Source organism: Vipera ursinii (genome assembly GCF_947247035.1).
Source record: "Vipera ursinii genome assembly, chromosome: Z".
Taxonomy (NCBI): Eukaryota; Metazoa; Chordata; class Lepidosauria; order Squamata; family Viperidae; genus Vipera; species Vipera ursinii.
In genome coordinates, this window is record NC_139517.1 from 34456817 (window position 1) to 34470112 (window position 13296).

Genomic DNA, 13296 nt, shown 5'->3' on the forward strand with positions numbered 1-13296 from the left:
TTGCTCCCTCCTGCTAAATAAGTAGCATTTTGCTATCTTTGTTAAAGCATTGCCATAGAGTGAAAGGAATACCACCTATTTAGAGTTTTTAAAAACTAGCATGATAAGCCTAAAACCTTGCTTAAAGAGAGGCATAGTGATAGAGTAAAAATGCAATTGTATAAGCGTACTGTGGTTTATAAAGCCAGCTTTTCTGCATTTGCTTATTAAGACAGAGGTACTAAAGTGATAAAGAAGAATATTTAGAGGTACTAAACCTTTTCAGTTCCATGCAGACAGCACAGCTAACGCTAAAATTCCATATTTTCAACCTTTATTAATGTGGTCCAGAGTGCCCCATTACCTTGCCAAAACCACTCAGGTTGGACTTTTGGTTTCTTTTATTGTTTTCATTTTGGAGTCAGAAAGCAGTTCTTCTTGATCTGTAGCTCCATCTGCTGTTTTAGCCTGGTCTTTCTCACCACTATGAATTTTTCTTCAGAAGAAAAGTAGTCATTCTGATCTTGGAACCTGAATCCAGGTGTGTAAGAATAGGTTCCAGACTTCAAAGCCAAGGAAGCCAGTGGCCATCCTGTAGGTTGGTAGATATAATCTGCAAGACTGGGAAGTATACATTACTGTAGGAAATCTGACTGAAAAGGGATATAACAATCAATTCTGCTGTAATAAGAGGCAAGTAACCAACTGTATGGATGCTAAAATGTATTTTGCTTAATTTGTGTTTTGCTCCATATGTTGTGTGAGTTCATCCAATGTTTGCTTTAGGACAGAAACCAATAACAAAGGCAGATAATGATGACAGTCTATCATCATGGTTTTGCATATTTAATTATCTTTTTTCAAAGTATAACTTTTTACTGAACATTTTGTTATCATGACAACGTATAAAAAGGGAGAACATTTTGTCCTCAAAAAGAAATATTTTGCTTTAAAGAAATGTGCAATTTATATAAAGCGGGATTATATGCATTATATCAGTTCAGGAAAAAAAGCCAATTAGATCTCTCTTAAAAAAAAACAGAAAAGAGAAAAGAGAAGCAGAGGCATTACTGGTCCCTCTGAAAAACCTTTCATCTTACTTCACAGTGTCACATGGGTAAGTTTAGCTATAAATTTCAGCTAATGATCATGCACAGGATACTAATTTTAAATCTCACCGGCTGATTTATGCTAGGCTTACCATGTCTTCTGAATCCTTAAGGGATACTATCTGAGATATCATGTCTTTAACCCATATATTCTGTGAATTCACTTAATTCACAGAGAGGGCCTCCTCAGGGTGCCACCGGTCAAAGAATGCCGACTGGTGGCCCCCAGGGGGAGAGCGTTCTCTGTGGGTGCACCGGATTTATGGAACCATCTTCCGGTTGAGCTCCGGATGGCGCCCGATCTCCGCTCCTTCCGGCGCGATCTTAAAACCCATCTCTTTAAACAAGCTGGCCTGGCCTGATGGGACGGGGTGGGATTTTTATAAATGACTTTAATTTTAAATTTGTATTAATTTATGGGCATTGTTTAATCATGTTTTAATAATTTTAATTTTTGTATCTAGTTTTTATGTATTGCCCTGTTCACCGCCCTGAGTCCCTCGGGAGAAGGGCGGTATACAAATTAAATTAATAAATAAATAAATAATTATCCAGCACTCAGATTAAAGGTACGGCAAGTATGGGAAATAAAAACACTACCTTGCAAATGTCTTGAGGTTTATAATGAAACATGCCATTTGAATACTGGCTCCTATCCCCCAAAAATGCAATTCAGTAATGAGAAAAGTAAGGTCCTACGCATTGGCAAGAAAAATCAAATGCACAGGTATAGAACAGATGGTACCTGGCTCAACAGTAGTAGCTAGCTGTAAGAGGGATCTAGGTGTGCTCCTACTAGAGCGCCACTTAGGTATGAGTCAGCAATGTGCTTCATCTGCCAACAAAGTTAATGCAGCCCTAGGGTATCAACAGTGGAATAGTTTCACGATCACGTGGAGTGACAGTACCACTTTAAACTGCACTGGTTACACCGTACTTGGAATATTGCATCAAGGACTGATCACCACAATACAAAAATAAGTGTAGAGACCCTAGAAAGAGTACAGAGAAAAGCAACAAAGATAAGTGATATGGAAGGAAGGCCATGTGATGAACACTTGAGGGAACTAAGTATGCCTCATTTAACAAAGAGAAAAACTAGGGGTGATAGGATAGCAGTCTTCTAGTACTTGAGGGGCTGTCACAGAGAAGAGGCAGTCAATGTATTCTCCAAAGAACTTGAAGACAGGAAAAAAAAAGTACAAGATCATTAAAGAGAGGTTCAACCAAGAACTATTAAGAAATTTCCTGACAAAGAGAACAATTAATCAGTGGAATGCTGCTTCATCACTGGAGGTTTTCAAAAAGACAGACTAGACAACCAAATGGAATGATTGAGCAAGGGGTTGGACTAGAAGATTTCCAAGGTCCCAATCATATTATTGTATGCTCCATGTATTTCTTTGCTTTTCTTCCAACTGTGGGAGGGCTTCTAACATTAGCAATAATAGGTTCCTGCTTTTTTTTTAAAAAAACACCCTCTCTCTTTCAAATAACCAGTAAAATAGTTACGCCACTGTTGGTTATTACAGCATCACTGCACCATTACAAATTGGTTCTTCTGATTCTTTTCCCCCAGTTTCTCTTTCTCTTGTGCCTTTATTGACTGCTAACTCACAGAAGGATGCAATCATACAAATATATTTAAAACGTGAATTCTTGGTAATAAAAGTTCCACCAGACCCATATTTAAACATATATTATATTGGATTGTTTATTTTTATGCTTGTTTCTCAATTTCTTCAGCCTAAGATTTTTGCATCTTACAACAACACAACATAAATTCTGATTCTAGTCTTCACCATGGAGATATATAGATCCCTTCTGTTAGTTATTACACAGATCAGAAGAGCACTAAATCTAGTGTTTATACAGAGCACTAAAATCTACCCAGAATCTATAGGAAATCATATGACCATTTATTCCTTCTTTCAAGTCATGAGACATATATTCTATTTCCTCTAAAAGCTTAAGGCTGTGTGTGTGTGTGTGTGTGGATACTGTAGATAGATAGATAGATAGATAGATAGATAGATAGATAGATAGATAGATAGATAGACAGACAGACAGACAGACAGACAGACAGACAGACAGACAGACAGACAGACAGACAGATTACATTGGTATGACTATTTTCAGACCTACCTTTGCTGTCTGAAAAGTATGAAACAAATGAAAAGTTTATTTCCCAGGACCATCCATCTAGCAAAATTCCCATTTTAGACAATTTGAAGTCATTTTAGACAATTTGAAATTTCATGGATAGACTCCATAAAAGATCTAAAGCTAGATGACAATCCTAATACAGACATCCTGTGAGATTAAATTCAGAAACATTCTCTAGAGTTATGGGTTGGATTTCAAACGGAAAGCCCTAATGAGATATCTTTGATTTTAGCTTAGTGTAAATATACAGTATTAACCCAGACATTATATATTCTAAGCCATGGTTTATAGCATAATTTGTGAATCCAATCAATTGTAGTTTATTCAATATTATTAAACAAATTATAGTTTGGTATGTACGGTAACCTATAGCCCAATAAAGTTTAGCTTTTCTTAAATTGAATCTACTGCTTTTAAAGCCATAACAGATTTTGACAGACTTCCAGCTAGAATTCAGATTACTTGAAAATTCAACATAAGCCCTTCAAGGTGAATCAGTCCCACTTGTGTCACTCAGCAATCATAAGCCCAAGAAGCAAGTAAAGGATTTCATTATAATAATCCCAAGTAGTCTCTCTCAACCAAGTTTAGTTTGTTACTCCATTCCTTACTATAAGCTCTTCTTCAAAACTGATTGACCCCTAGCAGGACTGGGACTGAAGTCAAACACAATTGTGGGATAGAACTTCAAGGGAGACATCTTAAAGTAAATACTTTATCCAAAGTGAAGCAGGAAGAAATGTCAGAGGGATGTTGCAAATTGTATGATAACTAGACAGGCAGAAAAATATGTATTAACCTTGGGAAGCCATCCAAATAAGAACAAACTAATGTTAGTCAAAGCTAAGCAACTCAGTGATATGGGAGATCATTCACATATTTTGAAAGCTTAAAAGCACAGCCATAGGCAGGGTAGAAGTAAATGAAGTTAGGGTTCTGAAAGAAGGAATTTAATCATTTTTTTTCCAACCTCACATCCTAATAAATTGTCCCCTACATGTTATTTTCCACTCAGAAGAATTTTCATAAAATCTCCCTCATGGTGCTTGCATGTTTTTCCAACCATGAATAATTAAAGCATTGTGTGGTTGGCAGGGAATATTCTGGAAAATATAACTAGGGAAGGGGGGAAAAACATGTGGGAAAAAACAAAACAAAAAAACAATGTGATTCTGACCTATTTTAGTCCTCTCTCCTCATGATCCATTGTCTTCTCTCCCCCCCCATTAAATATAAAGAAGGCAGAAATGGGGCAAATGAGGCAAAACAGTCAAAAAACGCAGTATATCCATTCTTCCATCCTGAAGTTCAACATAGAGATGTGTGGGTGTCAGTCCGTGTCAGCCTTTTGAAGTATCCCAGAGAAGAAACCAACACCTTGAGTATTAACATTACCTTTATTGTATGGTTACAGTGAAAGAACATTGCAAGCCTGAAAGCATTTCTCCCCCCCCCCATGCCCTGTCTTTACAAGCTAGAGAACTAGAGAGGATCTCTTCTGAGGCACTTTCTCCACCCTCGTTTTTTCTTCTTTTTCTGATATCTCTTGTCTGACTGTTATCTAGGCTGCAGCTCTTCCTCCTCTCTTCCAAAGTTATTCCGAAAGTCCATTACAATGCATATATCAGGAGATTCATACTTTGAATAATGAAAGATCTTGAGAGTTCCAATTTGTGTAATATTGAGAGGAATTCTTAGGACCTTAACAATCCACCCAAATGTATGATGTCTACCTACCCACTTGCTATCTGAAAATCAAACAGCAGTTTGGCTCTTGTAACTCACAAAAATTAGAAGAATTGTCCTTTAACAAAAGGTCCTTATCTAGATGTTTTAAAATTCTACCATGTTTTTAGGGATTGATCTTTGGATTTGAAAAAATGTTTTCACATTGATCTTAACATCAAATGATGCTCAGTCCTAGTATGCGCACACCCATAAAAACTTGCCCTGATGGCTATATATTATCTCCAGTGTTATAGGCACTGTGTCACTCAAACCAGTTGCTAGGCAACATGAGCAGAAAAGTGCTCTTGCACTATTATTTTTGAAAGCTTTCTCAAGATATCACCACTGTGGAAATAGAATTAGATATCCCTGTGATCAAATCCAGAACATCTTTCTTATATTCTGAGGTATTTCTAGATTTTATTTAATAGGTTTCCTGAGGATTAAGATAATTTTGAACACTCTATGTCTTACAAAATTGTCTTCTTTACCAATTTATTTAAATAAATACAAATGCCATGTGGTCCAATTAAGCCTAACAAATAATAATGTAAATAAAGAGTGGCAAACCATCCATTTTAAAAATTTATATATGTATTCTCCATATATGTTTAGCCATTTGCCACATGTACTCATTATTATTTATTATTATTAACCAGGAGATGCAATGCTATTGAATAGTAATACAGGTAAAACTCGAAAAATTAGAATATCGTGTAAAAGTTCATTTATTTCAGTAATGCAACTTAAAAGGGGAAACTAATGTATGAGATAACTCATTACATACAAAGCAAGATAGTTCAAGCCGTGATTTGTCATAATTGTGATGATTATGGTGTACAGCTCACGAAAACCCCAAATCCACAATCTCAGAAAATTAGAATATTACATGCAATCAATAAAACAAGGAGTGTACGTAGAACAATATCGGACCTCTGAAAAGTATAAGCATGCATATGTACTCAGTACTTGGTTTGGGCCTCTTTTGCAGCAATTACTGCCTCAATGTGGCGTGGCATGGAAGCTATCAGCCTGTGGCACTGCTGAGGTGTTATGGAAGACCAGGATGCTTCAATAGCTGCCTTCAGCTCTTCTGCATTGTTTGATCTCATGTCTCTCATCTTTCTCTTGGCAATGCCCCATAGATTCTCTATGGGGTTCAGGTCAGGCGAGTTTGCTGGCCAATCAAGCACAGTAATCCCACGGTCATTGAACCAGGTTTTGGTGCTTTTGGCAGTGTGGGCAGGTGCCAAGTCCTGCTGGAAAATGAAGTCAGCATCCCCATAAAGTTCGTCTGTGGAAGGAAGCATAAAGTGCTCCAAAATCTCCTGGTAGACGGCTGCGTTGACCCTGGACTTAACGAAGCACAGTGGACCAACACCAGCAGATGACATCAACACAGACTGTGGAAACTTCACACTGGACTTCAAGCATCTTGCAGTGTGTGCCTCTCCATTCTTTCTCCAGACTGCAAAAGTTGCTCTCATCAGAAAAGAGGACTTTCACACTGAGCAACAGACCAGGTCTGTTTTTCTTTAGCCCAGGTAAGACGCTTCTGACATTGTTTGTTGTTCAGGAGCGGCTTGACAAGAGGAATACGACATTTGAAGCCCATGTCCAGGATCCGTCTGTGTGTGGTGGCTCTTGATGCACTGACTCCAGCCTCAGTCCACTCCTTGTGAAAGTCCCCAACACTTTTGAATGGCCTTTTCCTGACAATCCTCTCCAGGCTGCGGTCATCCCTGCTGCTTTTGCACCTTTTTCTTCCACACTTTTCCCTTCCACATAACTTTCTATTGGGAACATCCAACTTCTTTTGCAATTACCTTTTGAGGCTTTCCCTCCTTATGGAGGGTGTCAGTGATGGTTTTCTGCACAACTGTCAGGTCAACAGTCTTCCCCATGATTGTGATTCCTACTGAACCAGACTGAGAGACCATTTAAAGGCTCAGGAACCCTTTGCAGGTGTTATAGCTTAATTAGCTGATTAGAGTGGGACACTTTGAGCCTAGAATATTGCACCTTTTCACAATATTCTAATTTTCTGAGATAGTGGATTTGGGGTTTTCATGAGCTGTAAGCCATAATCATCACAATTATGACAAATCATGGCTTGAACTATCTTGCTTTGCATGTAATGAGTCTATCTCATATATTAGTTTCCCCTTTTGAGTTGTATTACTGAAATAAATGAACTTTTGCACGATATTCTAATTTTTAGAGTTTCACCTGTAGTTAGGCTGCCAATTTACCAGCTCTGTTGTAGAACAGGCTTGCGCACTTACCAAGCTGTGCCATAGGAGGGCAAGCTGGCTTTCCACCAGAAAGAAAAACAAGTAGCTCTTTCTGCAGCAGCATCCTAGGTCCCCTCCCTTCCTGTAGCCACTTTGTAAATGGGCCTGGCAACTGGGAAGGTTCAGAACCAGCAGGAATCTAACTGCCTGCACAGAGTGCAAACTTATCTTCCCACTGAGGTGGTACCTATTTATCTACTAATATATAATATGTTTTCAAACTATTAGGTAGAAAGCAGCTGAGGCAAGTGATGGGAACTCACTCTGACATGCAATGGTAGAATTTGAACCACTGAAGCAGAGACCATCTCCAGCCTCATTAAGGTTATTTAGTCATTGTGCCTCTACATGTACTCATGTAGCCTTATGAAGGCAATATAAGCAGCTCTTTGGCTGACCTGTGCTGTAAGGTTTCCCAGCAATTGTCCCATTCTTTTTTCCCTTCATTTTAATGGTTTTCTCCATCTTCAAAAAAGCAAAGCAAAACTCCTACTACACTGAATTTCTGCAATAGTCTTAGAATACACATTGAATAAAGCTATGTGTATATTCAGGTCATTATAGATATGTACAATTTTGTTACAGATAAATTTTGTTCCTAATCTTTTAAATAGAATTTTTACATTTGAATCCAAATGTCAGTGATTTTATTTATATTTATTTGTTAGATTTCTAACTTCCAAGAGCTCAAGGCAGCTTACATGGGAATCTCCCTTTATTTTGTCCCTATAAAGGCAACTCTGTGAAGTAGAGTGATGTGCAAAAAGAGTGATTAATTCAAAGCGGTCTGTGAGTTTTCAGATCTGAAGCAAAAGTGAACTTAATTCTCTCCTATCCTACTCTAATACTTGAAATTACCATACCACACTGACTGTTTTAGATCATTTATGACTGTTTCAAAAAGATAAATAGGTTCATTTAACCATCCTTGTATGTTTTTTTAAGAGACAAATTTTTGGAAGGGTATGTGTTAAACATTGCTCTAGATTGTTTTCTGATTTGTCAAAAACAATCAGTATCATGTCATACAGATCAAGAGTTCAATAAGTGCTTTAAGAGTACATATAGAGTAAACCATAGACAATCCCACTTTGGAGTAACCCATTCAATTAGAGTCACCACTTGAAGGCATCATCTATAGACTACTGTAGATCAACTTTCCTTAACTCAATATTGCAATTCCTAATTTTTTTAGAAGTGGAATCATTTTATCTGAATAATGTTCAGATTGCAAAAGGATTGATTTAGAGGATGACTCTTTTATGGCTTCATCTGGGCCTCAATGATACAAAAAAATGAGCTTTAGAAATAACCATTGTAGTTTTTTTAAGACTACAAACAGAAATGGAACCACAAGGTAGTCATATCCAATCACCTTTTAAAATAATCAATGGGCCACAGCTATTTGCTGGAACAATACTGAGGGTATATTCAATTCGCAAACTCCAGTACGCTCTCCATGGTCCTAATAGTTACTTGGTCTTAACTATATCACAGTGACTTCCACCCTTTCTGACTCTAAAAACTAACTGTGGCAGCGGCAGCAGTGGCAGGGTGGGGAGATGGTTTCACACGTGCAACCTAGATCCTTCACATGTGCAAATGAATCTTTGCATGTTCACCTGCCACTTGAATGTCCCAGTTCCCAATAGATCATGGACTGGTACTGGTCTGCAGGGGTTGGGGACCCCTGTTATACCAAACCTCATTGTATATGAGCCAATTTCCTTATGGGTCCCTGCTGAGCCAAGGCAATTGGCACTGTGCTTGGAAAGATAGGAAGGCAGGACTTAGGTGGGTTTCCTAGCTTTCCATAGCCTGTTAATCTTCATCCACAATTTTTTTCTCTAGAACACAATCAAACTATAAGTCCTAGAACATAAGCAACTAGGAAATAATTTGGATATTGTTAGAAGGGCAAAGCAAGTTGTAGAGCTACCTTGGCCTAGCAGTTTGAAAAACAAATTACTCCCAAACATAAATCTAGTAAATCAGTTATAAATCTTGCTCCAAAGTGTGTGTAAATCCAGAACAGAATCATCTAATTTAGTGTTCTAAATTTAATCTTCCAATAACCTAATTTAATCTTAGTTAAACTTGAACATAAAAGGCCAAAAGGATTCTTATTTTTTAAAAAAATCACATTGCAGTTTATGGATTTGGACATTTAAGAACACAGAGATCAATTCCTGAAAGGAAGAGAGTCCCATAAAGGGAAAATATTACTATTGGAATAATGACAAAGAACAAAAACAACAAAGTTAAATGTAACTGGAGTCCTTGTTAAGTGGATCACTGCAGTTGTTAAATTAGTAACACACATTTTTTAACTGAATCTGGTTTCCCCATTGACTTTGCTTATCAGAAGGTTGCAAAAGGGGATCATATGACCCTGGGACACTGCAACCATAATAAAGGTGAGTCAGTTGCCAGGTATCCAAATGTAAATCACATGACCCTGGGGATGCTGCAACAGTCATAAGTGTGAGAAACAGTCAGTGTCATTGTAATTTCAAACGGTCACTAAACAAACTGTTGTAAGTTGAGGACTACCTATATAAGTTATTCAGAAATAACTTGTGGAAATGAAGTGACTGGAACTTTAGTCATTTGGGGGGTGCGGGGGGGCGGAACCACCATTTCACATCAATGTCAGAAACACATCTCAATAAACTTGGGCTTTAAGGAAACAGGAAGAGAATGCTGTATATACAAGAAAGCATCCAGATAAAATTCTCAGTTTGATTTGGTATAGGACAATATTTTTTGACCTTGGCAGGCTTCCAAGGGAATTCTGGGAGCTGAAGTTGATGCATTTTAAAATTGTCCAGATTGAGAAACACTAGTTTACAAAAACATTATTTGCCAATCTATCAGGATTAGATTAAGTCCTATCATTTTCAAGAGAAAAGTAATTTTCTGACAGAGAAAAGCTGCTCTTACCTGATCCCGGATCCTGTCCTGCTGTCCTCGAATTGCTAAGGCATGCTGTGGGTATTTGTTCTTTAAGTGGTCCATGAATGCATCCCTCTTGCGTTCCATCTCAGACTTCTGGAGCCCTGTGAGAGCTTCTAGACTCTGGGCAGCAATGACAGTATGACGACGTTCTGAAGTGTGCACCAACCCTACGTTGGAGAAGCGGCGTGTGCCGTTGCCCAGGGTGCGGTATTCCCGTGGATATTCTGCATCATCTGCTGAGATCATGTGGGCGCTAGTCCTCTCAGGATCTACGCAAATTTTGGAGAAGGGAAGGAAAGCAGAGATGGAGTCAGGGCATCTTTCCATTTATCTCAGTAATGAAGAAAACAAATCAGGGATGCTTGATGGGAGAAATTTAGTAAGGGTAAGAAGAAGAAAAATCAATCATGGGCTTAAATTGGGTTTCCATTAGATTAGATCCTCACTCCCAATCCTGTATAGGGCAAGCCAGAAAAAGTCCCAACTAGTTGCTCATGTGAATTTCATTTTGGTAAGCAAACCAACTGTCTCAGCCATGGAATGAAACATTTGATTTTTGCATTCTCATTCCAAGATGCAGGCAGCTTCTGCACAAAGTCACATACATTTCTGACTTTTAAAGGTAGGTTGGGTAGATTGTAAGTTTTTGCAGATTTTAGGCTTGGGTGAAAATAGGTCAGAAATTGAGGAACAAAGAGTTAATTCCTGTCACTTTTGATTACAAAGTGATTTCCAGGAAATTTCTGAGTGAAAGGGAGAAAAGGTGTGTTGGAATAGGGGCAGAAAAGGCCGTCATCCTTGAAAAAGACGAGACAATAACAGCAAGACAAGTACTGAGGGGGTCACAAAGACATCAAAACCACTCCAAAGAAGCTAAAATTAAAACATAAATGGTCAAAAGACCTTAATAGAGGATGACGGCCCAAGTACCCCTTCTCTGCAGAAGAGGTAGCAAGTGGGCAAAGACAGACAAACATTCTGAAACAGTAAATACAGAAAAAAAGAAATAGAAAGAAAACAAAAACAAAATGCAGATTACTTATAGGGAGAGGAGGTTCTAAGGAGCACTACTCTGAAGTAAAAAAAATACATAACTAGTTAAAATAGGAACACTGGACTTTAGTACATGCTTCCTCAAATGGAACAGTTATTCACCTCTTATGAGAGCAGAGCTAGGCCCCAAAGACCCACATTTCTATCCCAAATATCTTTACTCACACCAATGGGGGCGATCCATAGGTCTCATAAGCTAGCCAGATATAAAGAATTATCTCGTCCCTCATCTCAATGCTCCCACTGAAATAAACAGCATCTATAATGATAGTAGCAATATAAGAAGATGTTGGAGATTTGTAGATGGATGGTCGCTTTAGTGTCAATGCTTGTGGGGAAAAGGCAAAAGTAAACCATGACTGTATTTTACTAAGAAAACCACACAGATGAGAGAAAGAGAGGGGGGGAGAGGGGGGAGGGAGGGAGGGAAGGAGGGAGGGAGAGTGGTAGAGTGACTGATGACATTGTGCTGGCTACTGGGCCCCTGAATTTGAATGGCATTCAATATGATAGTGAGGAAGAGCTGAGGTCTTTCAGAATATTAATGGTATTTATGATGCATCTAGATTAAAGCCTTTGGGATGTCTAGTTGACATTGCTTCTATGCAGATTAAAAAATCTGAAGCAGTAGAAATAGATTGTGAACATAAAATGTAAGAAAAATGAACATAAGAATAGTCAAGGCAGTGAAATATAAAGTAACTTGATTATACACTTACATCTTAGGCACCAGCAAATTGGACTGAAATCGGAAATTTTCAGTAAGTTCATACTGTTTGTTTTTAACTTTTGTATTTTGTTTTTTTTTAATCACCCTGTAAACTGCCCTGAGTCCTTCGGGAAAGGGCAGTATATAAATGTAATAAAATAATAAATAAAATAAATAAGGGCACACACACACAAAAACCATTACTTTCTTAGTCAGGAAGGATATCGCAAAGACAGGACTTGAGCACAATGCAATCAATGACCTTTAATATGATGGTTATCCAAGTTAATGGTCCAATCATTGAAGCTAAAGAGGAGGTTGACAAGTTTTATGACTAAGTTCAATCTGAAATTGACAGAATATGCAAACAAGATCTATTGCTTGAGGGTAAACACTGGAATGAAAAGTTGGAAATAGTAAGGAAAAAAACATAGACAGTATGGCCTCAGAAACAGAAATAAAGCAGGGAATGACTTGCAAGTCAAGCAAGTTATTTCTTCAATTAAAATGATAACTGATTCAAAGAATATCAAGCAAGGAGGGAAATAGTTTGCTGAACCTCTGTGCAATAGAAGATAGTCCAGATATGAAGGACACCCAGATGAACGAATTCTTCTTTACTTTACGGTTACAGTAACAAAATCTTGCAAGTTGAAAGCACATTTCTCACCTGCCTTTACAGCCCAGGAAACTAACAAGGGTCATTCTGAGACATTTGCCATGCCTATGTTGCTACTTCAGGCTAAGCTGTCTCTTACTGAGTTATTCCCCTGGATTTAGCCCTTCCCTGTCTCCCAAGGTCATTGTCACATACCATTACAATATCTTATAAGATGTTACCTATTTTCAAGAAACAATGATCCTAGATCAGCATTCTGGTCATTGTCGAGTCAGAAATATGACAAAGTACAGAAGAAGAATCAGTAAAGTTTGTAACCAAACCATGCCACCAAATCTAGAAAACCATCCAGTGGCCAAGATACTGCGACAAATCAAGCAAAATATCAATACCAAAGAAAATTAATTTGACAGACTATACAGTTTATCACATAATATCCTTAATTTTTTTGCTAGCAAAATAATGTTTGGGATTAGAGTATTACATGGAAAGTGAGATGCCAGATGATCAAGTTGGTTTTAGAAAAGGCTGAGGAACAAGTGATATTATCATTGATGCATGTTAGATAATTAGGTAAAGCCAAAGAATACCAAAAAAAGAAGAAAAAGTAAATATATGTTTTATTGATTATATAAAGCTTTTGATTTTGTCCACTGTGTTAAGCTGTGTAATGTCCATAAG

At 37.8% G+C, this 13296-nt stretch overlaps 1 protein-coding gene across 1 annotated transcript in view; it reads right to left on the reverse strand.

Moving 5' to 3' along the window:
* Positions 1-10495, reverse strand: part of SRCIN1 (SRC kinase signaling inhibitor 1) — a gene marked incomplete at its 3' end in the record, with an annotated part of 155513 nt that extends 145018 nt beyond the window's left edge. Inside the window, exon 1 of the mRNA XM_083377328.1 lies at positions 10220-10495. Within this exon, the coding sequence (XP_083233454.1) occupies positions 10220-10480 (261 nt within the window). The 5' untranslated portion in view covers positions 10481-10495. The remainder of the gene's footprint in view (positions 1-10219) is intronic.
* Positions 10496-13296: the final 2801 nt, after the last annotated feature.